This window comes from Podarcis liolepis (genome assembly GCF_965112155.1).
Source record: "Podarcis liolepis genome assembly, chromosome: 15".
Lineage (NCBI taxonomy): Eukaryota > Metazoa > Chordata > Lepidosauria > Squamata > Lacertidae > Podarcis > Podarcis liolepis.
The window spans coordinates 8,605,369-8,630,571 of NC_139566.1; the positions used below are offsets into that span (position 1 = coordinate 8,605,369).

General features: G+C 49.2%; 2 protein-coding genes across 5 annotated transcripts in view; both read left to right on the forward strand.

The window, feature by feature from the left end:
• The first annotated feature begins 852 nt into the window (after positions 1-852).
• On the forward strand, positions 853-3,574 carry LOC310694326 (protein S100-A12-like). The gene is made up of 3 exons (XM_083477463.1): positions 853-1,006; positions 2,214-2,376; positions 3,253-3,574. Exons 2-3 carry the CDS (start codon positions 2,224-2,226, stop codon positions 3,409-3,411), a joined length of 312 nt encoding a protein of 103 aa, XP_083333589.1. The 5' UTR covers positions 853-1,006; positions 2,214-2,223; the 3' UTR covers positions 3,412-3,574.
• Positions 3,575-9,156: 5,582 nt separating this feature from the next.
• The window catches only part of DENND4B (DENN domain containing 4B), a 52,227-nt gene continuing 36,180 nt past the window's right edge, over positions 9,157-25,203 (forward strand). Inside the window, exons 1-5 of one of the 4 annotated variants that reach the window (XM_083476938.1) lie at positions 9,163-9,273; positions 17,278-17,365; positions 21,485-21,801; positions 24,195-24,447; positions 25,101-25,170. In XM_083476938.1, the coding sequence (XP_083333064.1) occupies positions 21,503-21,801; positions 24,195-24,447; positions 25,101-25,170 (622 nt within the window). In that variant the 5' untranslated portion in view covers positions 9,163-9,273; positions 17,278-17,365; positions 21,485-21,502. Of the gene's footprint in view, positions 9,274-17,277; positions 17,366-21,484; positions 21,802-24,194; positions 24,448-25,100; positions 25,171-25,203 lie in introns of those variants that run through there. The other 3 variants (XM_083476937.1, XM_083476935.1, XM_083476936.1) reach the window with 3 other exon arrangements.

The window sequence follows — 25,203 nt, forward strand, 5'->3', positions numbered from 1 at the left end:
GAGATGGTGGGACAGTGTTCTTGAAGCTACCAGCATGAGTTTGATCAAACTGTGGGAGGCAGTGGAAGACAGGAGTGCCTGGCGTGTTCTGGTCTATGGGGTCACAAAGAGTCGGACACGACTAAACAACTAAACAACAAATGATACTTTTTGCAAGGGGGAAAGTCGGCACGCTGTAGTTTGTGCAGCCGCCAGTAGGGGGCCATGCACATGGCAGCATGGCAACAGTGGGCAGAAAGGGGGAAAGCAGGCAGGTTGGTGCTGTGCGGTCGCAGGCCAGCAGAGCAAGGAGGCAGGGTCTTGCTTATCTTACTATATTATATTTTTGCAAGGGGAAAGGGCGTCACACTGTAGATCACCTGCTGCTCGCTGAGGGGAATGAAGAGGATGAAATCTCTCTCCCCTTCTCTCTTCACCTCCGACAGAAGGAAATGAGTGTCAGTGCCGGGAGAAAGACTTTCGCATCTTCATTCCTTTCTTCTCTGAGTACGGCAGCAGCACTGTATCATCATCATCATCATCATCATCATCAATCCTGTTTGGAGCTGCCCAGAGTGGCTGGGGAAACCCAGCCAGATGGGCGGGTTATAAACAATAAATTATTCTATTATTATTATTATTATTATTATTTGGGAGGCAAAACAAGCAGTTCAATCAGTCACTTGACAGACATGTATCTGAACCGCCTCTCTTAAAACATAAAACGATGGAACTGCAGAGTTTCAAGGGGCCCGGAGCGTCATCTATTCTAGCCCTCTGCAAGGAAGGGATCTCAACTAAGTCACACTTGACAAAATGCATCCTTGATTTCGTCAAGGCGGGTGTGGCAGGTGCTTATTTGACATTTCGCAATGGGAGGCTCTTTCCAGAGGAGAGGAAATCAGCACAAGCCAGAGATGATTTGCAAGACTCTTCCACAGCTGAGGAGGCTATAAAAACCGGCCTGCCTCGACGCCTGCATTCACATCACCTCTCTTCTCGGATCCTGCTCCCTTTGGAAACTCAGGTAAGTCCTCATCTCTTGGCAGCCAACCTGGAGGCGGTTTGGAAGCAGCCTCCCATGGGAACTGCTCCTCCTCTGCCTGCCTTGGTTTGCTGCTAGCTGCCAAGGAAGGAGAGGGCAGTAGCTGACCAAGGGATATTCAGAGTCAGCCCATTGAAAGGAATGGAGCTAAGCTAGCCCAGTCCATCCATTACAATGGGTCTGCTCTGAGTAGGGCTAACCCAGAGTCCCTTCCTCCATTACCAATGCAGAAATACCTAGGGCTACTGGAGGGAGTCTAGAACGAACCTTCTTTCCATCTTCTGACAACCTGCTCAGTTAAAGGTAAAGGGACCCCTGACCATTAGGTCCAGTCATGGCTGACTCTGGGGTTGCGGCGCTCATCTCGCTTTACTGGCCGAGGGAGCTGGCATACAGCTTCCAGCTCATGTGGCCAGCATGACTAAGCCGCTTCTGGTGAACCAGAGCAGCGCACGGAAACGCCGTTTACCTTCCCGCCAGAGTGGTACCTATTTATCTACTTGCACTTTGACGTGCTTTCAAACTGCTAGGTTGGCAGGAGCTGGGACAGAGCAATGGGAGCTCACCCCGTCGTGGGGATTTGAACCGCCAACCTTCTGATCAGCAAGTCCTAGGCTCTGTGGTTTAACCCACAGCGCCACCCGCGTCCCACCTGCTTGGTTAGAAAGTCCATTATCTTATTTTATTTTTCACTGCCCTGGCCACACTGGAGGCATAGCTGGAATTTTTTCAGCCTTCCTTAGCAGACTAGTAAAAACGTCTTGTAGGCAAATTTTCAGGCTCATTTTAAAAGCTGCTTCCAAGGGGCTTTGATTTGTTCTTTCTGGGTCCTGGATGCCAGCACTTTAAATCAGCCCTTCATTCAAAACCATGAGGACTAGAATCTTACTTGATTTGGAGGAAGTAGGGCTGAGAATGTCACCCACCTGAATTCTAGGAGAGCCGCGGCCAGTAAGCGTAGCCCGGGCTTCGTCATCCCCAGATGTGAGTGGACTACAATGCCCATGATCCACAACCTGCAGAGTCCAGTGGACAAGGATGATGGGAGTTGTAGTTCAACCAACTACAGAGATTATATGTGCTGGAAATCAGCAACGTCTTGAGGCCACCATGTTGGCTACTCTGCTGACTCCCCTGAGCCGTGAACCCCTCTCCCCTTTTCCTCCCTCTCCTCTGTATCCTCCCAAAGGCTTAGCAAGATGAAAACTCTCCTGGAGAAGTCTTTGGAGTGCATAGTCAACATCTTCCACCAGTATGCCATTCGGAACCCAATGGATGACTACCTGCAGTTCAAGGAGTTCGAGAAGCTATTGAAGGAACAAGCTCAGCCTTTCTTGAAGGACACTCTACCTGTAAGCACTGATGGACAGCTGGGAAAACTGTGGCCACAGGGATGGGGGCAAAGCTCTTGGTCCTGGTGTGTGTGTTCCCGTGGCCCTCCAGAGGATGCTGGACTCCAACTCCCATCATCTCCTGACCCTTAGTCATGTTGGATAGAGCTGATGGGAGTTGGAGTGCAATAACATTTGTGGCTCCCTTGGCCTTTAACTAGACCCCAGTTTCCCCAGCTTAGTTCTCCAGCTGTTTCGGGACTACAGTTCCCATCATCCCTAGCTAGCAGGACCAGTGGCCAGGGATGATGGGAAATGTAGTCCAAAAACAGCTGGAGAACCAAACTTGGGAAACCCTGAACTAGACCAACTCTTGCTTTTCCTGAGCCTGAGAGACCACCATCTCAGCTCCTGCCTTCTTCTAAGACCAGGGGCAGGACTACAACTCCCACAACCCCCTGCTCATTGGCCATGACTGATAGGGCTGATGGGAGCTGGAATCTGTCCCCAAATAACTGAAAGACCACCTCCTTCCCTCAAGACCCCCTTGGGTGCTGAGAAAGGGAGAGTGGGACCCCTTGGTAGTTCTTCCACCCTCAGATGTTCAGGGTGGTGGTGGTGACGCAGGACAGGGTCTTCTCTGCTGTGGCCCCAAAGCTGTGGAACTCTGTCTCCAGAGCCTGGCACCTTCCTTATACAGCTTTTGGAGATGCTGAAGATGTATATTTTAAGAGCTCACCTTATTTCTATGGCTGGAAGTTGCATTAAAATGTTTTCATGTTGTGTTTTAATCTTGTAACCTGCCTCAGGACCTTAGGGTGAAGAGCGGGAAATTAATAATAATGATGAACAAATAAATATAACCCTTTCCTGCTTCCTCCTCAATCTTATCCGCAGCCCGGTATGAGCCAGGATGCTTACATCAAGAAGATGTTTGAAAAAGCAGACAAGAGCCGTGATGGGAAGCTGAAGTTCACCGAGTTCTTGCCTGTGCTAGAGCTTGCCCTCATAGATGCTCACAACAGATCCCACCGCCTGCCTGAGACAGGGCACTGAGTTAGCCAGGGCCCACCTGCAAGGCAGCCTATTCTTGAGTCCAACCTGGACGACCATCCATTCCCAAGGATTGTAGGCACCCCTGCCTGACTACATCGCCGGCGCTAGAAGACTTCAAAGTCTTGTCATAAGAACAATAAAACACACTTCATTGAGAACTCTCTGGGTCTTCTCCTCATGTGTTTTGTTTCGTTTGCATCCATTTTTATTAATTTCGTTTGCATCCATTTTTATTAATTTTCATCCAGTTTTACAAATTCAGTTCAGTTTCAATGCAATATTCCCTTAAAACCTTTTGACTTCCCATCCTTGGTGTTTCTCTCCGAATCCTTTATCTACTGCCTTAAATGTAACACTTATTTCTTTTTTTAATTAATATTTTTAATTAGTTTCCAAAATTATTACAAATCAGTCCAGATCACACAATTAATACAATTCCTTGGGGGGGGGGAATCAGGTTACCCGCTCCTGTTGCAAACTTATGTCCATTACTTCCTCATGTAGCCACTTCACCCTTCTTTGATCTCCATTTAATAATCCTTCTCTTGACGTTAGTCCATTCTCGCAGCTGACTTTTACTGTTTCCTTACATACAGCACCTCTGTTGTTTTTCGTAAATATAAAGTCCATTTCACGCATGTAAGAAGGTAAAGGGACCCCTGACCATTAGGTCCAGTCCAGGCGGGAAGGTAAACGGTGTTTCCGTCCGCTGCTCTGGTTCGCCAGAAGCAGCTTAGTCATGCTGGCCACATGACCCGGAAGCTGTACGCTGGCTCCCTCGGCCAATAAAGCGAGATGAGCGCCACAACCCCAGAGTCGTCCACGACTGGACCTAACGATCAGGGGTCCCTTTACCTTTACCTAGGTTTGCTAAGATGTATAAGACTGAATCAGATAAGTGCTGGAGAGGCAAAGAGGCTGAGGGAATGTTTTTTCATATGTGGTGGACCTGTAAAAGGGTAAAAGAGTGTTGGGAAATAATTCATAATGAGTTGGGGGGGAAATGTTTTAAAGTACTTTTCAAAAAAAAAAGAGTCCTTTTGTTGGGGATAATTCAGACAGAAATTCTCAGGTGTCAGAAAAGGTTATTTTTGTATGCCACTACTGCGGCCCATGTTTCGTTAGCCCCAAAATGGAAAACGAGCGAGGTCCGAACTAAAGAAGAATGGGAACTTAAGTTGACAGAATATGCACAGCTAGCAGACTTAACCTATAGAATAAGAGAACAAGAAGAACACATGTTTAGAGAAGATTGGAAAATGTTTATTGACTATATGGGGAGGAATGATGTACACTTGAAAACGTTGGCAGCTTTAAGATAAATTCAACAGTGTAAACAAGTTTTGATGGATGTAATAATGGAAACACTGAATGGTATAGTTTATGTAAAATATGCAGGGATTTATGGTATGCAAAATGAACCACGGAAAGAGAGGAAGGGAAGTCATTGATATTATAAGGATGTTTAAATGAGTATTCAGAATCGTAAAACAGAAAATTTGATTAAAATTATATTAAAAAGAAACAGAAATGAATCAGATTTTATGCAGTCTGGAAACTGACAGGGACAGGCATGGGAAAGCATGGGAAGAACAAACAACGAACAGGAAGATGTACGAACACCCCCAAGGGAACTGGTTGTTGTTGTTGTTGTTGTTGTTGTTTAGTCATGTCTGCCTCTTCGTGACCCTCTGGACCAGAGCACGCCAGGCACTCCTGTCTTCCACTGCCTCCCGCAGTTTGGTCAAACTCATGCTGGTAGCTTCGAGAACACTGTCCCACCATCTCGTCCTCTGTCCTCCCCTTCTCCTTGTGCTCTCCATCTTTCCCAGCATCAGGGTCTTTTCCAGGGAGTCTTCTCTTCTCACGAGGTGGCCAAAGTATTGGAGCCTCAGCTTCAGGATCTGTCCTTCCAGTGAGCACTCAGGGCTCCATCCTTCAGAATGGAAAGGTTTGATCTTCTTGCAGTCCATGGGACTCTCAAGAGTCTCCTCCAGCACCATAATTCAAAAGCATCCATTCTTCGGCGATCAGCCTTCTTTATGGTCCAGCTCTCACTTCCATACATCACTAGCCACTCCAGTATCCCTGCCAAGAAAACCCCATGGACAAAGACAACAGGGAACCGATATGAATGCTCATTAAGGTGTTATAGCAGGCATCCCCAACCTTCAGCCCTCCAGATGTTTTGGACTACAATTCCCATCATCCCTGACCACTGGTCCTGTTAGCTAGGGATCATGGGAGTTGTAGGCCAAAACATCTGGAGGGCTGCAGGTTGGGGATGCCTGTGTTATAGGATAGGTAGATAAGTGATGAAGTAGTTGCTACTTCATTGCACCACTAGATGGCAGTCTAAGACCATCTCACTTTCCTTTCATTAGTTTTAAATAGATTTGGTTTGTGCCTTGTTTTAATTCCGTTGGAGTTTAATTGCTGTTTAACAGTTGTCTTTTGTATGTCTTAGCTTCTCCCCCCCCCCCCCCCATTTTATCTGTGTCATTTCAACTTACGTAAGTCGCCTTGAGTCCCAATCTGAGGAAAAGGCAGGATAAAAGTTAAGATAATATTAGTGATAATTCATGGGTCTTTTCCATATTCTGAGGTTGTTATCTGGTCCAAAAAAACCACCAAGAACCAGGCCAAAGCTGTGCTGCCCAGGTTTGGAGCATTGCCTGTTAGGTGTTGTAAAGGCACATACAGTATGTAAACTTTGAAGTTACTTGGAATGTGTTTCCTAGTGGGAAAGGAAGTTAATTTCCATGCAATGGGAAATTCCTAATGGGGAGTGTTATATACTGAAGTTCTCACCCTGGGCCAGCAGGGGGATACTGTAGATAGTTTTCACTCAGGTCCGCATATGCAAATAAGGAACTGAAAGTGACATTCAGTGATTGGATAGTTACAGAAAGTGGTTACTGTTGTGTTGTACTGGAGCTCTATATAAGCAGGCTGGCTGAACCCTTCAGTTCAGTTCTGTTCTGGCCTGTGAATAAACAAGAGCTGTCTGAAGAATCGCTGTGTCATCTGATATGTTCACCTACAACTTAACAGGGAGATTATGTGGTTGGCATTGGAGAAGCGAAAGGAATGGCAGGGTGTGATTGAGTATGTACAGAGTGCTTTCCCTCCAGCACTTAGTCTCTGCAAAGAGCCTGCCACACACTTGAGGGTTAAGAATAAGGTTGGGAATTTTTGGTCTTGCAGTAAGGTTAAGGCTTACTGGGAAATGATATACAGTTGTACCTCGGTTGTCGAACACTTTGGAAGTAAAATAAAAACACCGGCAGGATTATTGAAATAACCTGCAGTTGCATAAGAGTTTATATTTAAAGTAGATAAACGAGTAAGCGAATTTGGATATGCAGAAGATATTAAAAATAAATTTAAGGAACCGCAGAAACGGGGAAGGAAGTCAAGTTTTGAAATGTCAAAATGATTGTGAAATCAGGGAAATGTATATATCAGAAAAGTATAAATGAAAGATTTTTTTTTTTAAAAAGAATAAGGTTGGGAACAGGGGAGGCTGTACCATTTGGGTGTTTATGGAAGACAATCTTACTCAGCTATGAGTGATCGCCAAAGAAAACCATTTGGGTGGCCTCAGTCTGACCTCAGCTGCCTGGCGCCTTTTTTTACCACCAGACACGGGTGGTGCTGTGGTCTAAACCACTGAGCTTAGGACTTGCTGATCAGAAGGTCGGTGGTTCGAATCCCTGTGACGGGGTGAGCTCCCGTTGCTCGGTCCCTGCTCCTGCCAACCTAGCAGTTCAAAAGCATGACCTGCAAGTAGATAAATAGGTACCGCTCCGGCGGGAAGGGAAACGGTGTTTCCGTGCGCTGTTCTGGTTCACCAGAAACGGCTTAGTCATGCTGGACACATGACCTGGAAGCTGTACGCCGGCTCCCTCAGCCTATAGAGCGAGATGAACGCCGCAACCCCAGAGTCGGGCACGACTGGACCTAATGGTCAGGGGTCCCTTTACCTTCACCTTTAGGAGGCAGTACTGCCTGTCAGAAGGATATCAACAAGATGGCAGGTGTGCAAAGGAGGGCAGCCAAGATGATGAAGGGCCTGGATACCAACCTTTGTGGAGAACGGGATGTTTAGCCCGGAGAAGAGAACATGGAGAGGCGATACAATAGCCATATCTGAAGGGCCATCACATGGGAAATGGAGCAAGCTTGTTTTCTCTTGCTCTGGAAATTGATGTAAAAATCAGGGTTCGGCTTTTTCTGCCCAACTTCCCAAGGGACTCCGAGTCCCCGAAGTCCATGATTGGTCAGCGAAAAATGGATAGAGGCTGGATCCAGTGAAAAGCAAGGCAGATGTTTATTTTTCTGTTGCAGCAGAGTTCCTTTCCAAGGTTGGCGAGACCCTGATTAAAAGTGTGCAGGAACCTTTAAAGACTTTTGACATTGCCCAACCCCCTTAGCCAAAGACCACCCCCAAAATCAGCATACTTACATCATAGGAGATAGTCTACAGCAGAAATCCTGTCTGATTGCATTACCTGGGCAGCCTGGCCATTCTTTTGTGATGATTAATTCTTTAGTTCCTGAATCCAGGTCACAGGCTCACCCTATTCATACACAAATATGCCCTTAAGACAGGATTTGTAAGCGAAAAGAGAATGGGAAGGCTTTCCCTATTTGCCTCCCTTACTGCCGAGGAACATTTGAGATCATTGGGAGAGTCAAAATGACTTCAGGGTTGTTCTCCTGGACTATTTCAGACACATGGTTTATATATTTAGATATGTGTGCATTTATGAATATTTATTCTATATTTGAGACCTTAACATTCTTATAACAGGAGGGTAAGTCCCAAACTGAACACAGGTGGCGCTGTGGTCTATACCACAGAGCCAAGGGCTTACCGATCGGAAGGTCAACAGTTCGAATCCCCGCAACGGGGTGAGCTCCCATCATCCCTGACCACTGGTTCTGTTAGCTAGGGATGATGGGCGTTGTAGTCCCAAAACTTCTGGAGGACAAAGTTTGGGGGTGCCTGCTTATGAGAAACAGTTGTGGGAGCTGGGTATGTTAAGCCTGGAAAAGAGGAAACTGAGAGGAGATATGATAGCCATCTTCAAATATCTGAAAGGCTGTGCCAGGGCCGGATTTAGGTTAGATGAGGCCCTCGGCTACTGAAGGTAATGGGAACCTTTATATGTCCAGCTGTCCTTTGTCAACAACAAATTGTTGCTGTTTTTTGAGTTGAATATATGCTATCTTGTAATTTATGGACCTACACAACACAAAACACTGTGGCTGTATGTAGGTTTTATTTTATTTGTTTTTTATCTTATATTTTGGAAATGTACATCCAGGTTTGTTTGTTTTTATTTATTTATTTTATTTTATTTTATTTTTGCGGCGGCGCAAGACAGTGGGTTTCCTAAGCTATAGCTTGTTTAGCTTATACGTAAATCCTCCTTGGAGGTTTCTAAGCAGAGGTGCGGGGGGGGGCGTCTGCGATGGATGCTTTTAGCTGAGACTCCTGCACTACAGGGGGTTTGTCTGGATGACCCTGGGGTGTCCCTCCCTCTCTCTCTCTCCCCCCCCCCGCCGCCACTCTGAGATCCTACGCTTCTATGAAGGGCGCCACAGGTCTCTCCCGCCCGCCCCCCGCCCCTCCCCTCCTGAATCCCATGCATCAAGTGCGGCGGCGGCGGGGGGGGGAGCTGAGTTCTCTCCAGGGTCCTCCTCTGCGGCAGGTGGCGCACTTTCCGCCTCTGCGGAGGCGGGGGGGAGGAGGAGCGGGCTGAGCAGCTGAGCGCAGGCAGGCCGGGCTCAGGCTATGGCGTGGGCTGGAGGGTAGCAGGAGCGGCAGCGCAGCCACCGCCGGAGTTTGCCCAGGTAAGGAGACGCGTGCATTGGATGCAAGGCAAGGCGATGCGATGCGATGCAACGCGCCTCGCCTTTCGCCTCCTTCCTTCCTTCCCCTCCCTCTCTCTCCCTCCCTTAGCAGCGACCCCTTCGTTTTCTCTCCCTCCCCTTTCCAAGCCCATCTTTCTCATCCCGGCCCTCCCCCTCCCAACTTCTGACAGAGACCCCCCCCAACCCACACACCCCACCCCACCTCTCCCCCCAATCCAGCCCCTGCGCTCCCCTTGAGGTCTGGTTTTTTTTGCAGAGAGGAATTTGCCTCCCCCCCCCCCTCAAAACAACAAGACTCCCAACCCAACTCTGCTTCTCTCTCTCTCTTTTATTTTTAACACCCCCTTTTTTCTGCGGGCACACTTTCCTCCTCCTCCTCCCCCTTCCCCACCCCCCTCTTCTCCTCCCCCACCCCACCCCACCATAAATAAGAATAAATTGGCAGTCCTAGCCAGTGATTGCATCACTTCTTCTCCAGACAGGGGCCAATTCTGCTAGGAACTGGATCCTCTGCCGGTTCTGAGTGCGTCTTCCTGGGATTGCTCCTCCTGTCGTATTTTTACCCCCCTTTGAGTCTTATTTATCTCCCCCCCCCACCAGAAAAAATGCACTTTCAGCCCTCTTGCCCCCCCTTCCCAGTTCCTAGTCTGCTTTCCTCCTCTCTGACACAGTAGACAGGGGAGGCGACAGCAATGGAGACCTTGAACTGATGTTTTGTTTGTCTGTTTGTTTGGGGGGGGGACTGCAATGGCTACTGGCTTTCCACCCACCCAGCCACTGTCAAAACCAGTTAGAGGCTGCAATTCCCAGTATTTCCAAGTCCATCCCCAAATCTCTCCCTCTCACTCGCACATGATTGTAATCTCAGTTCTGGCTCGCATTCCTTTATACCTCCTCCCCATGATATCCTGAACTAGAAGGCTTATATTTTTTGAAGGTAAAGGGACCCCTGACCATTAGGTCCAGTCGTGGCCGACTCTGGGGTTGCGGCGCTCATCTCGCTTTATTGGCCGAGGGAGCCGGCGTACAGCTTCCGGGTCATGTGGCCAGCATGACTAAGCCGCTTCTGGTGAACCAGAGCAGCGCATGGAAACGCCATTTACCTTCCCGCCAGAGTGGTACCTATTTATCTACTTGCACTTTGACGTGCTTTCCAAATGCTAGGTTGGCAGGAGCAGGGACCGAGCAACGGGAGCTCACCCCGTCGCGGGGATTCGAACCGCCGACCTTCTGATCGGCAAGTCTTAGGCTCTGTGGTTTAACCCACAGCGCCACCCAAGAGAGGGGAAATTCCACATTTATTTTACCCCCACCCCCACTCTGCAACACCCACAAACTGCCTCGCACCCCCCACACTCTTCCTGGAGCCCCTCACAATATTTATTTCTTCCTTTCTGCCAATTATTTTTTTCTGCTTTTCGAAAACCAGCATCAAATTCATTCAGATTTTCCCCTCGCAATATTTCGACTGGCCTTCCCTCCCCTCCTTCTCTGCTTTCACACACCCCACAGAGCTTCTCCTCTGCCCCCCCCCCCAGCCCCAGTTAGGAGTTTCACAGCCCGCCATCCCTCTTGCTCCACCTCAGAGACGTGTTGTTCCAAATCTGGCAGGTGTCTGTGGGCTGAGGGGTGAGTGTCCTCTGTTTCCGGAGTGCGAATTAAGTTCCGCACTTTCGTTTTTGGACGCTTATTCCCCCGCCTATTATAATATTTTGGTGCTTTTTAGAACATTTTTTGGTTTCCTCCTCTGCGGTTCTCACTTCCCGATACTCGGGGCAACACCTGGCTTCTCTCAACAGCTGCCGCAGATTTGTTTTATTGTTATGTATTGAATTTATATATGTCTCACTCCCCTTTCCCGTCTTGCCCAGAGCTGAGCTGTATCCCCTCCACTCCAGTTCTCAGCATCAGAATAGAAGAAGCAGAGGCCGGCCGCAGGATCAGGCCTAAGGCCCATCCAGTCCAGCGTCTTGTTCTCGCAGGGGTCAACTCACTGCCTCAATGGGAAACTAGCCAGCAGGATCCGTGCGCAAGAGCACTGTCCGCCTTTCTGTGGTTTCTCATGCAACACGTTGGCCATTAATATACACAGAACAATAATTATACATACTTTATCAACCTTCTGAGAAAAATGGAAAACGTTAATAAAAGCCACAGAGACTTGCGAACTACCCAGCCTCAAATGAACTTATAATGTCTGCTTTCAATAGATTTTTCAAATGCTTAACTCCGTCTTTTAGATAAGTTTCAGCGTTTTGCACCTGTTCCGCCCTGGCAGTCCAAGTAATCCAAAGGCCGCTGTTCGCCCCCAATGGGGCCAGTGTGGTGTAGTGGTTAAGAGCGGTAGTCTCGTAATCTGGTGAACCGGGTTCGATTCCCCGCTCCTCCACATGCAGCTGCTGGGTGACCTTGGGCCAGTCACACTTCTTTGAAGTCTCTCAGCCCCACTCACCTCACAGAGTGTCTATTGTAGGGGAGGAAGGGAAAGGAGATTGTTAGCCACTTTGAGACTCCTTAAAAGGGAGTGAAAGGCGGGATATCAAATCCAAACTCTTCTTTAACTGGGGCTTGCAGGTAGCACACTACCAAGATAGTTTTCTGGGCTTCTTCAGTGGTCTAATCTCAAAGTCTTGATACGTATATTGATATTCAGTCTTACAGAGAATACTCTTTCTTGGCTTAAGCTTAAGAGACTGATTTGCTTAGCCATTGGGGGTGAACAGCGGTCTCTTGATTACTTGGACTGCCAGGGCAAAACGGGTGCAAAACGCCAGCACCCTGTCTCTATCTACAACTCTACTAGCATCTCTCGGTATTGTGAATATCACTGAACTTACTTTTTGTTGGTATATTCATGAACTTATCCAAAAGACTGAGTTAAGCATTTGAAAAATCTATCCAAACCAGACATTATTAAGTTCATTTTAGGCTGGGTAGCCCGCAAGTCTTTGTGGCTTTGTTTAACGTTTTGTATTTTTCTCAGAAGGTTGATAAAGTATGTATAATTATTGTTCTGTGTATATTAATTGCCGACGTGTTGCATGAGTTGCACTACAGCAGCAGCAACACAGGTTGCATTTTTCTGGCATTCCTGCGGTTCCTAGCAACTGGGATTTAAAAGCAGGGAGGTTATGGGATTCATAATGGCTACTAGCCTGCTCCTCCATCCATCTGTCTCATCATCTGAAAGCCATCCAAGTTGGGAGCCGTCTTCCTGCAGCTGTGAGTTCCGCAGTTGCACGAATAAGTCCTTCCCTCTGTTTGTCCTGAAACTTCCCTTTTCAGCTTCAACAGGTGCCCCCCAAATTCTAGGGCTCATGAGATAAGGAGGAAAACTTTTCTCTAACTGCTTTCCCCCTCCGCCAGGCAGAATTCTATAAGCTTCTGTCCTGTCGCCTCAGTTCTCTAAACTGAAATCACTTAACTCCTATCCCCAGCAGTGGCATCTCGCCGTCTAATACCCAGATTAATATCTGGCCCGATCTGTTCCGTGGCTTCTCCCCAGACAGCTGTTGTCTCAGGAAAAATATTGGGGGCAATGGGGGGGTTGCAGCTGCACAGAGAGCCCATTGTCGTTGTCCTCCAGCTGCGTGTCAGTTTCTTCTCTGCAATTTCTTTATTTCAGTTATTCCATAAGATGCATTTATTTTATTTTTTAAATTATTTTTTCAATTTTTATAAATTTTATTAAGTACAACTTAGAAAACATACATATTTACAACAAAAGAAAAAGAAAATACATATAACCAAGGAAACAAATTAGAGAATACTTTGTCTCTTTTCATATTTACAGTTATTTATACCTCCATAAAATGCTATTCACAATAAAGGAATGAAATGAAAGATAAGATATCAGAAAAAAAGAACAAAGAAAAAATAAAGAGGTAAAGGAAAAAAGATCATAAGTGAAATTTTTAAAAAGTAGATAAGTATTCACTATACATTTAGATGCATTTATTTATATGCCTTTGCTAGGAGTTTCCGAGACGGGATGCAGCAAACAGAAAATGCAGCTTTTGAAAAAGTTTTTTTAAAAAAAATAAAATGCAATTTTAAAAAATGCATAAAAGCTATTCCAAAAAAATGGAACGGCGTAATATAAATTCAGCAAAGGAGGTGGGTCGCTTTTCACAGAGGATGAGGTTTCTTCGCGCAGCGTGTTGTTAAACTGCAGAACTCACTGCTGCAGGGCCACCAACTTGGACGTGAGAAGACGGTGCTGGACTAGACCAGGCCATTGACCTGATCTGGTTGGCCACTGTGAGAACAGGATGACTAACCCAGCTGGGGTTTGGGCCTGATCCTGAAGGGTTACTCTGATGTTCTTCTTTCGTTAATAACGATACGATGAGGAAGATGATTGAGGAAGGGCAGGGGCGGTTGTTCTTAGTGGTTTCCTAAGGGGTTTTTGTACTTCTGCAAACCTCTGGGTTCTCCCCAGGTGCCTCAGCCTAACAAACGGCTGAGAGGGAAGAGGTTCAACAGCCGTGTTAGAACTCAGATATATAAGCTCGGTGCCAAATACAGTGGTACCTCGGGTTAAGAACTTAATTCGTTCCGGAGGTCCGTTCTTAACCTGAAACTGTTCTTAACCTGAAGCACCACTTTAGCTAATGGGGCCTCCTGCTGCCACTGCGCCGCCACCACGCGATTTCTGTTCTCATCCTGAAGCAAAGTTCTTAACCCAAGGTGCTATTTCTGGGTTAGCGGAGTCTGTAACCTGAAGCGTATGTAACCCGAGGTACCACTGTTGCTTCTTAAACCAAGGTTGCAGTCCCCCAAACTGAATGCCTACATTTTGGGGTAAGACAACCCTAAAGTCTTTATTTTTCAAATGACGGACTGGCTGTGATTGATGATCAGTTAAACATCTGGCTAGTTCAGATGACCGCCTTGAGTGAGGTTAAGAGCTTTGAGAAAGGACAGTCATGTGATCCAGGGATCCAGGGACAGGGACATATATATGGGCCTATTGCGACCTCTTTTTCTTACTGGTGACATTCATAACACAGGGATATTCTTCACAACCGTGAGCAGGACAGAGGGGTGAGGTAAGTGAAGACAAGCGACCACAATTAGCTATAAGGCTTTTCACTGCTCCTGCTCAAGCTGCACAGAAAAAGCATTTTGGTTCCTGAAATTCATTCTGATTGTACAGATAAAATATATAATGGATAGAATTCTACAGGATGGGTTGCTAGTGTGTGAAAACAGTCAAGATCCAGCGATCCCCAGGGCTGCACCTCCAGATGGGGGAGATGTCAGGCCCAGGAATCCTAACTTGGTCACAAGCGGACAATAGCCAGGTGCAAAATGCGCCTAAAGGTAAAGGGACCCCTGACCATTAGGTCCAGTCGTGGCCGACTCTGGGGTTGCGACGCTCATCTCGCTTTATTGGCCGAGGGAGCCAGCGTACAGCTTCTGGGTCATGTGGCCAGCATGGCTAAGCCGCTTCTGGCGAACCAGAGCAGCGCATGGAAATGCCATTTACCTTCCCGCTGGAGTGGTACCTATTTATCTACTTGCACTTTGACGTGCTTTCGAACTGCTGGGTTGGCAGGAGCAGGGACCGAGCAACAAACCGCCGACCTTCTGATCGGCAAGTCCCAGGCTCTGTGGTTTAACCCATAGGGCCACCCGCGTCCAAAATGCGCCTAGCGCCTGGCTAATTTCGAACACTGCCTGTTTGTGGAGTTCTTGGCTGCTTGGCCTGATCCAGCTATAGGACTCTCATGTAGAACCTCCAGGTCCAGAGTCAGTCTATCGTGGGTCCTTAGGGGCAATTGTCCGCTGTGAGGACAGGACGCTGTGTTGATGGGCTCCCTTCAGCACTTTGCAAGGCGCGATTCAGCCCTCTTTTGCGTTCGCAGGATCCTGCTTTCTCTCTGGGCGCGAGGGAGCCTTCCGTTCGCCCTCTGCTCAGCAAGAAGCAGAACCGGGACTTCCCAGTTTCTTCCCCCTCCCTGGCTTCTGCTCAAAGAGGGTGTCTCCCACCCCGGTCTTCTCCGGTCACACTTCCCTTTCCCAGAGCTCTGGGAGTTTTCGCTTCCTCCCTTCTCCCTCACTTTCTCTGCCCTCATCCTGGCACCGCAGACGGGAAGTGCAAATTCTTCGCTCCCTTCCTGAGTTGGAAGGCGGCACTGAGTGTTCCTCCGCTGGCTGCCCCCCCCCCCCCGCTTTCAGCAGTGTGATTATCACGCCTACAGTCCCGAGACTTCGAAGGGCCGGATCCTGCAGCAAGTCGCCCCTGTCGGAAGCCACATCCCTGCTGGGCGAGTGCTTCTCTGCGTCGGACGGCTCGCTCCCTGTTCAGGAGGGTTGTTACAGCTGGGAGAGGGGCCGTTGAAGGCTGGATGCGGCCCTCTGGATCCCCTCTCCGGACCTCGGGAACCTTCTCAGGCCACACCCCTCCCTAAGCCACGCCCCCTCCCTGCCTATTAGCACCGCCCCCTGCCTAGAATGTAGCCTGTAATATGGAGCTGTTACTCTGCCCACCCGTGGCGTGTGGCCTCCAGAACGTTGCTTAGAAAGGATTGTGGCCCTCGGGCCAAGAACGCTTCCCCACCCTGTAGTCTGGGGGTGCTTATGGGCCATCCCCTACTCTCTTCCAGGATCACTTTCGCTCTGAAAGTTGGCCTAATTTTTCCCCTCTCTATATTTATGAATGCGCATATTGAAATATTACAGATGTTTTTGCTTGCACCCTGAGGCTTTTGAGGACCTGGCAGCGCCGCTGCTGTTTGCAGAAGGCACCTTAGCTCAGTGCTTGAGCCCCTGCTTTGCTGGCAGAAAGTCTTCAATTCCCGGTGTCTCCAGGCAGAAATTTCCCCCAAAATCCTGGAGAGCTGCTGCCAGTCAGTGTATACAGTACTGCGTGACGTGGCTCAATCACCTGGCTTCCTGCAGGGCAGCTCCCTATACATTCTTTTGCTCAGATTCATGAGGACTAGTACCTTGCGTTGCTTTTTTGAGACGGAGGCTGCAGTTCAGTGTGGAGAGCTCCTCATGCAGGAGGTCTCAGGCTCCAACATCTCCAGGCCGGGCTGGGAGAGAGAGCTGCCTTGGAAAGGCGCTGCCAGCCAGTGTATGCAATATTGAGCTAGGTGGGCTACTGGCCTGACTCTGTTTCATGCATTTTCCTGAGGTCCCGTGAGAAGGGAGCTCAGCCAAAGACTTTGAGTGGTGCTTTCGACAGCAATCTGGCGAATGGAAAAAGCGAACCAGGAACATCCGTCTCCTGCTGTTTCCTGTTGTTGCGCTGGGTAGGTTTTTTTTTGTCTTTGGGGGGAATGGATGGGGGACGGTTGTCAGAAGCAGAGTAGAAACAGCAGCTTTGCAGGGCATCAACTGGCCTGCCGGGTGCTCCCTCCCTCCCGCGTTCAGTGCTTGCCAAGCCTTTTCCTTGACCTGCTAGCTTTCTGCATGCAGGGGCTTTCCCCGCTCTATATGCATGCCTGCAGCGTGGGAACATTAATAGATTCCTAGAACCGAAGAGTCGCAAAGGGCCCGTTGCAATGCAGGAATCCCAGCTGAAGAATCTCTGACAGATCCTGCCTCTGTTGTCGTTAATTGAAATTATATAATCTGTTTTAAAATCTCCGGCACAGGAGAGCCCACCGCTTTGAGAGGCAGTCCGTTCCACTGTCTGTTCAACAGTTCAGCTCCTCTTCCTCCCCAAAGTGGTACAGTCCGGGCAGGCCTTTGCGGAACTTTTCGCCTTTTAAGAGGACCAGAGAGAAAGCAGTTCTCTGGAAGGGGGCAGCGGAAGCAAAGGGACAGTTGACCCCACACCCTGATTTGACCCAGCCGTCAAATCCTGGCGGGCCCCCTCCTCGCAGGTCAAAATGTTGTTTAGAAACAAAAAAGGCACTTCCGCAAGGGGAGTAGCGTGTGCGAAAGCCGCCACAGCTGTGCCTGGGGGGGGGAACGGGACAGGGGACCTTTCACCCGAGTTGCGAAACGGCTTTTAACTTTCGGTTTTAGGGCAGAGGGATCGTGAGCCGCGTGCTGCCGAGCCGTAAACCGGTGTGTGCGTCCGGTCTTCCCTCGATCGTAGTTGACAGGCGGAGAGGTACGTTGGGGGGCAGCGAGTGTGGGGCAGCCCTTGGTGGGCCTGATCCAACTTATTGGCTGCCTGCCTATCTAATGGCATTCAGAGGAGGTATGTCCTTTCGAGGCCTCGTCCAGAAGAAAAATAAGGAGAATCGACTGCCCCCAACCTCGGCAGATGATTCCCTAGCCCCACACCGGCCGCCTCGCAAGGGCATCACGTTCAGTGGGCACAGCTAGGTGGTGACAGAGGTGGGAGTCGTGTGTGTGTGTGTGTGTGTGTGTGCGTGTGTGCGTGTTTGTGTGTGTGTGTGCAGCCAAATCTAAAAATAAATCAGCTGAGCATTGGAGGGAAGGCAGGAGAGACCAGCTCCTGCGTTGGAGGGCATTTGGGAAGGACGCTGAACTCCTGAGCAGCTGGATATCAGCCAGGCGGGGAGTTGTGGGTGGGGGGCTCATCTAGGTCCACCTTTCCCACGCTCCCCCCCCCCCAATTTCTGTACAGGAGAGAGCAGCTGCGAAGGGAAGCTGTCAACTCATGCATTTAGATGCATGCCATCTCAAAACCTGTTTTTTGCCATGTGAGAGGGGGAGTAAGGTAGGGGGGGTTGCAAAAACCAACACACACCCCTGCAACAACAACAACAACAAAAGCATCTCTTTATTTGGGCTTTTGACCCTTGGCTGTATTTCTCATTGAGGTGGCAAACCGGCGTCTTTGACGGGCACCAAGTTCAGGTGCGTGGGGTTCCCGCAAAAGGGACGGTTCCCACGTGTGTTAATGATAATGATAATAATAATAATAATATAATATAATAATAATTTTTATTTATACCCCGCCCTTCCTGGTTCAGGGCGGCTAACGACAAATTTAAAGCACTTACGGTAATTGTGATGCAACAAAAAAACAGCACAAAATACAGTATTAAAGTGTGAATAACAATAAATTCAAAGTTCTGAAATCAATTTGGGGAAAATCCATCCAATAAACATTAGATGATCACCAGGGCTAGCTGGCTAAATTAGTCCTATTTGGGCCAGCGAGGAGACCAGGGGAGAATTAGCTGTGGGGTCCCAGAGCGGGTAATCTTCATAAAAAGAGGAGAGGGAGGGAAGGAAGAGGAATAAAAGATCAGGCTAAGTTCAAATTGAAAGCCAGGTGGAATAGCTCTGTCTTACAGGCCCTGCAGAAGGAGGTTAAATCTCATGGGACAGAGCATTCCACCAGGTCGGAGCCATCACTCCGATGGGATGAGAGGCGAAGAATTCCCGCGCACGTGAACGCTAGCATTTCTGGATTGAGGGCGTCAGAACAGTGCGGCGCTCTGACGTCATTTGACCCGGCAGCCAAGTTGCGGCGGAGAAGTGCCGCCTTGCAACTGCGGTCGCAGCAGGAAGCTCTTGAGTTCTCCCTTCCTTCCTCTTTCCTCTCTCTCGGCACACAGATCTTGGGTCTGTAATATGCCTAAGAACAAGGTCATGGAAGCTGGAAGGGGTGGAATGAGACCGTACCACTTCAGGATGTGGGTGGGAGGGGGCGATACCACTTTTGAATGCTCCTACAATTACTGATACTGGGTTTTTTTATTTTATATCCTGCAAGCAGAAAGCTAGCACATCAGGGTGGAAGGCTGGCTGCTATACTAGCTTTCTGCTTGTGGGGAGGTTTGAGGGTGTGATTTCCCTGCTGTCACCTACATCTGGAAGTTGGGGGGGGCATTCTTACCAGGGGCAACCATTCCAACCACGTTATAGCCAGTGTTTACGCTTGTGTTCTTGCTTGTCTGGATGCTGGACGGAGAGAGGTCTGAGAGTGAGTGCAGAATCTAGCCTGCAGTTGTCCCGCCCACTTTTGACCCTGGCCCCTCCCACACCGCCCTGTGTCCCAGACCGCCACGCCCTCTCTGAGCATGTGCAGAGTTGTCACACCGCCACCCCACCCCCCAAGAATTAGCACAAAGGTCGCCTGCAGGAAGTGGCATCCGTGGCGAGTCCCTCTTGGGATTTTTTAAGAGCTGTGAGTTGCACCGAGTTCCTCCTCTTTGCTTCCGTAGCCCCAGCACCCGTTTCCTCCCGAAAGAGCCCCCGCCCTACGGGTTCCACCATATCAGCAGAAACGTGACTGCTGACACCCCCTTCTTCCGCTTCCTCCTTCCCCTTTCAACCTCAGAGACCCAGATAGACACGCAAATAGACACAAACACATATGCACACATATGAACGCCCACACACAACCCTTTTTCACTCTCGCTCTCTCTATATATACTCTGTAGCTGTGAATTATTTTGTTGTTATAACGTACACCCCACTCTTCACCGGGTTAAGACAATTTAAAGGTAAAGGGACCCCTGACCGTTAGGTCCAGTCACGGGCGACTCTGGGGTTGCGGCGCTCATCTCGCTTTATTGGCCGAGGGAGCCGGCGTACAACTTCCGGGTCATGTGGCCAGCATGACTAAGCTGCTTCTGGCGAACCAGAGCAGCGCATGGAAACGTCGTTTACCTTCCCGCTGGAGCGTTACCTATTTATCTACTTGCACTGGTGTGCTTTTGAACTGCTAGGTGGCTAGGAGCAGGGACCGAGCAACGGGAGCTCACCCCGTCACGGGGATTCGAACCGCCGAACCTCTGATCGGCAAGCCTAAGGCTCAGTGGTTTAGACCACAGCGCCACCCGCGTCCCTAAAACAATTTAAAACACAACGTTTTTAAACATTTTAAATTGTTTTTAGAGACAATTTAAAACACGTTAAAAACAATTTTGAAAAACTGAATAATTACAGAAATGCACGATCACACACACACACACCCGCTAATAAAAATAACGACACCTAATGAAAAGTCACAAAAGTTCACGCAATTGCGTATCCTAGGTTTAGATCTCCAGTCTTTTTGCATTAGAAATCATCAGAGAGAGAGAAGGGGGCAGGAACCCCACCCTTCCCAGAGGCCTTCTCCAATGTCTGTCTCGAGACTTTGGGTGCTGTGGGTGGGGGACCATTTCTGGCCTGGGTGCTTCCACCCCCGCAGGACACGTCGCCGGTTTTCATTCTTTTAGGGAAGCTTTCTACAGACCACTATTCTGTGCGGACGGCAGAATCGAGGACTGCCCCTAACGCGGACCAAATCGGTCGGTCGCCTTGGGTGGGCCTTTGGGGGTGGCGATGGTTTTTGTCACCGCTGGCATGGCAGAGGCTCCCGGCTGACACCCTTCCCTCCTGAAACACTTCCATTTCGCTGCCCTGCCGGTTTGTTTCACTGGTTCTGGCTTTAGGAGAGACGGGAACACGACCCAAGGCTGTAAAATGGCGCACAACAGAGGGGAATTCCCCCTCCCTCTCTCCTATCGCCAGAACTCAGCGGCATCTGATTCAGAACAGATAAAAAAGGCTGTCCTTCTCTTATCTGTTCAACGGCGGAACTCCCTGCCACAGGAGGCGGGGTGGCTGCCATTTTGGATGGCCAAGTCACAGTCTGACCTCCTCCTTTGGTAATCCTCATGGAACTCTAGCCCAATGGTTGCCATTAATTTGATTCTGAATTGATTTTAGAATGAATTGATTTTAGAATGTATTTCAACTGATGGATTGTGATTTTATGTAAACTGTGTTAGTTTTGTTGTTGTTACCTGCTCTGAGCCCGGCTTCGACTGGGGAGGGTGGGATAGAAATAAAATTTTATTTTATTATTTTATTATTACAGTCATACCTCGGGTTGAAGTAGCTTCGGGTTGAGCATTTTCGGGTTGCGCTCCACAGCAACCCGGAAGTAACGGAGCGCATTACTTCTGTGTTTCACCGCATGCGCAGATGCTCAAAATGACGTCACGCGCATGTGCGGAAGTGGCGAATCGTGACCCGTGGACGTGGGTTGCGTTCGCTTCAGGAGGCGAATGGGGCTCCAGAACAGATCCCGTTCGCATCCAGAGGTACGACTGTATTATTATTTTAGAAGAGCGGTGGACAAATTCATGCAGGAGAAGCCTAGCGATGGTACACGATGGCCATCTTCTACCTCCACAGGTTTCATGTCTCTCGCCGCGGCAACAAGCCACCGAACATTCTGTGCAGGCCACCATTGGCTGGGAGCTTCCCGGGAGGCGGGGCTTCTCACGCGGCTCTTCTTCATTTTCCCCTGTTGCAGATGCCGTGAGCCGCCGCCATGACGGACGAGTGGGCCCCGCAGCTGGTGGACTACTTTGTGGTGGCCGGCTTGGCGGACACTTCGGCGCCGCTGGAGGATGAGAGCCAGCCGCCTCGCCCGTCCCGGCCCAGCGAGCCCATCGTGGACGTGGCCGTCATCGTGCGCTCGCAGGGCGAGGAGGTGCCACACGGCTTCACCTGCATCGACCGCACCACCTCCGGGAACCCCGTGGAGCTCAACGCCGGGCTGCTCAACAACCCCCAGATGTACATCTGCTACAGGAGGGGCCGGGACAAGCCCCCCATTGTGGAGCTGGGGTAGGTGACTCCAGTCCGTTTCACGTAGGGCTGCCTCTGAAGAGGGTTCGGAAACTTCAGCTGGTGCAGAATCCGGAGCAAGACGGTTTGAGCCTATTGCACTGATCCCGGTCCGACTGCACTGGCTGCCGATCAGTTTCCGGGCCCAATTCCAAGTGCTGGTTTTGACCTATAAAGCCTTAAATGGCTCAGGAACGCAAAACCTCAAGGACTGCCCCTTTCCGTATGAACCTACCCGGACCCTGAGATCATCCTTTGAGGCCCTCCTTCATGTGCCTCCTCCTTGAGAAGTCCGGAGGGTGGCAACTTGAGAACGGGGCCTTCTCTGCAGTGGCTCCCCGTCTGTGGAATGCTCTCCCCAGGGAAGTTCGCCTAGGGCCTTCATTGTACACCTTTAGGCACCAGGCAAAAATGTTCCTTTTTAACCAGGCCTTTGGGTGATCTGATTTACATCTTACGCCCTTTTAAACGGTGCTTTTTTGAGGGGAGGGTCTGTTGTGTTGTTGTTGTTGTTGTTATTTTTATTAGGTATTTTGTGTTTTAGATCTTGATTTTATTCTGTGAACCGCCCTGAGACCCCTGGGTATAAAGCGATATATACTGCATTTTTCCTTGTATAACACGCCCCCAACCAATCGCCCGTCTCACATATGCACTATCTGTGTATAAGATGCCCCCCCCAATTTTTAACATTATTTTAGAGCAGCCTTTCCCAACCTGTGGATCCCCAGATGTTGTTGAACTACAACTCCCATCATCCCCTAGCTAGCAAGGCCAGAGCTCAGGGATGATGGGATTTGTAGTCCAACAACATCTGGGGACCCACAGGTTGAGAACTGCTGTTTTAGAGTAAAAAAAAACCTCGTCTTCTACACAGAAAAGTACAGTAAATTCAATAAATAGTAATAGGTGGGAGACAGTTGGGAGAGCATGATACTCTTCATCTCAGGGATGTGGGTTCGAGCCCCACAAAAGGCAAAAGATTCCTGCATTGCAGGGGGTTGGACTAGATGACCCTGGGTGTCCCTTCCAACTCTGCGAATTCACAGAGAAAGCTATCGACAGCTACTGTCTCAGGTGGCTGTGTTCTGCCTCCACTGTCGCTTCTGAATACCAGTGGCTAGGAATATCAAGGCAGGGAGTCCTCCTTGAGAGTTTCCCAATGGTTGTCCATTGTAGGCTTGGTGAGCCCCTGGCCTCTTCTGATGTCCTTAGGTAGGGTGGTTGGTTGGGTATGTGGGCGTTCAGCATGCATGAGATGGGCCCCAATATATTTCAGAATGCCTTTCCCCTTATGAAACCACGTACAGTGATGCCCCGCAAGACGAATGCCTCGCAAGACGGAAAACCCGCTAGACGAAAGGGTTCTCCGTTTTTGAGCTGCTTCGCAAGACGAATTTCCCTATGGGCTTGCTTCGCAAGACGAAAACGTCTTGCAAGTGTTCCGATTTTTTTTCACTTCCCCCCCTTTTTTCTAAGCCGCTAAGCCGCTAATAGCCTTTTAGCCGCTAAGCCTTTAATAGCCGCTAATCCGCTAAACCGCTAATAGCGCTAAGCCGCTAATAGGGTTGCTTCACAAGACGAAAAAACCGCTAGACGAAGAGACTCGCGGAACGGATTATTTTCGTCTTGCGAGGCACCACTGTACCCCATTAGATCTTCATCTGAGGCCCTCTCCCCTTCTTGAGAGAGGTTGGCAACAAGGGACGGGGCCTTTTCAGTGGTGGCACCCTGCTCGTGGAAAGCTCTCCTGATCAATAATGTCCTTTCAGTGCCAGGGCATCTGGCAGATCTGTCTGGTATGTTTCCCACTGAGCTCCTTGGAGGAAAACGGAGCTATAAAATGGAAAACGATCGCGGTCCCAACCAAAGAATGGCAGCATAAGTTGACAGAATATGCACAATTTGCAGACTTGACATATAGAATAAGAGAACAAGGAGAACATATCATTAAAGTAGATTGGAAAACATTTATTGAATATATGGGAAATAATTGTGTACAGCTAAAAACGCTGGCAGCGTTAAGATAACTTCAACAGAGTAAATTGATGGATGCAATAACGGAAAACCGATTGTTATAGTTTTTGTAAAATATGCAGGGATTTAAGATATGTAAAATGAACCGTGGAAAGAGGAGAAGTCGTTAACATCTTAAGGATGTAAAATGTTTATTTGAAATTCTTGAACAGGAAATTTAATAAGAATTATATTAAGAAAATAAACGGAGCTGTAAACACAATAAATAAAGGGAAAACGTGGAACTGAGAGTACCGCAAAGGACAGGTCCTTAGAATCGTATTGTTGGTAGGGGGCTCCAGGGGTCATCTAGTCCAACCCCCCGCAATCCCTATTCCTCATAGTGAAACGCACACTCTCTTTTGCCGTTTGCCTAGGGTGCACTACGACGGAAAGGACCACCCGAAGCCCGGCTACAAAATCATCGACACGACTCCCTATAGCCATTCGGCTAACCTGGCCTCGGGGGCCCCCGGACACCAGCGCACCTTCCTGACGTACCGGCGAGCCAGCGAGAGCCAGGCCTACAGCACGCTGGGCATCACCGACATCTGCCTTATCATGCCCAGCAAAGGGGAGAGCCTCCCGCACACCTTCTGCCGCGTGGACCGGAACCTCAACGCTGGCATGGTGAGTACCGGAGCTCAGGTGCTGCCTTGACGCAGTGGCAGAACTCATGGCTTCGTACCCAGGAGGTTCCAGGTACGGTCCCTGGCATCTTCAGGGAGGGCTGGGGCTTCCTCCCCCCCCATCTGAAATCCTGAAGTGTGGCTGCCAGTCAGTGCACGCAGTACTGATCTGGATGGAGCAACGAGCTGGCAAATTGTCCCAGCTTTTTTGTCCTGTATTCATAGAGTTGGAAGGGACCACAAGAATAATCTAATCCAAGTCCCCTTCAATGCAGGAATCTTTTGCCAAATGTGGGATTCGAACCCACAACCCTCAGATTAATAGTCTCATGCTCTGCCAACTGAGCCATCTCATTGCTCAGAACCAGGAGGGCTGGAACCTTCCTGTAGGGGAAGGCAACAGAGTGCAGAAGGTCCCAGGATCAGTCCCCTGGCGTTTCCAGTTGAAGACCCAGGGAGCAGGTCACGGGGAAATTTTTTCTGCTCTTCTTAAGACCCTGAAGAGCAGCTGTCAGTCAGTGTAGCCAACGTTAGGTTAGCTGGACAAAAACCCTTGACTTGGTCTGGGCAGATTTCTCTGTTCCTGAGGCTGCTTTTTCTGTGGTCCAGCCAATTGCTTTCCTCCACCTTTTCTTGCCTATCTCTTTTCTGCAGTGGGGACCAGCCCTCTACATCTGCTACAAGATGGCGTTGGCAAAAGGGAACACTCTGGTTTACCAAGCAGGTATGTCTCGGACAGAGGACATGGGGCTCTTGG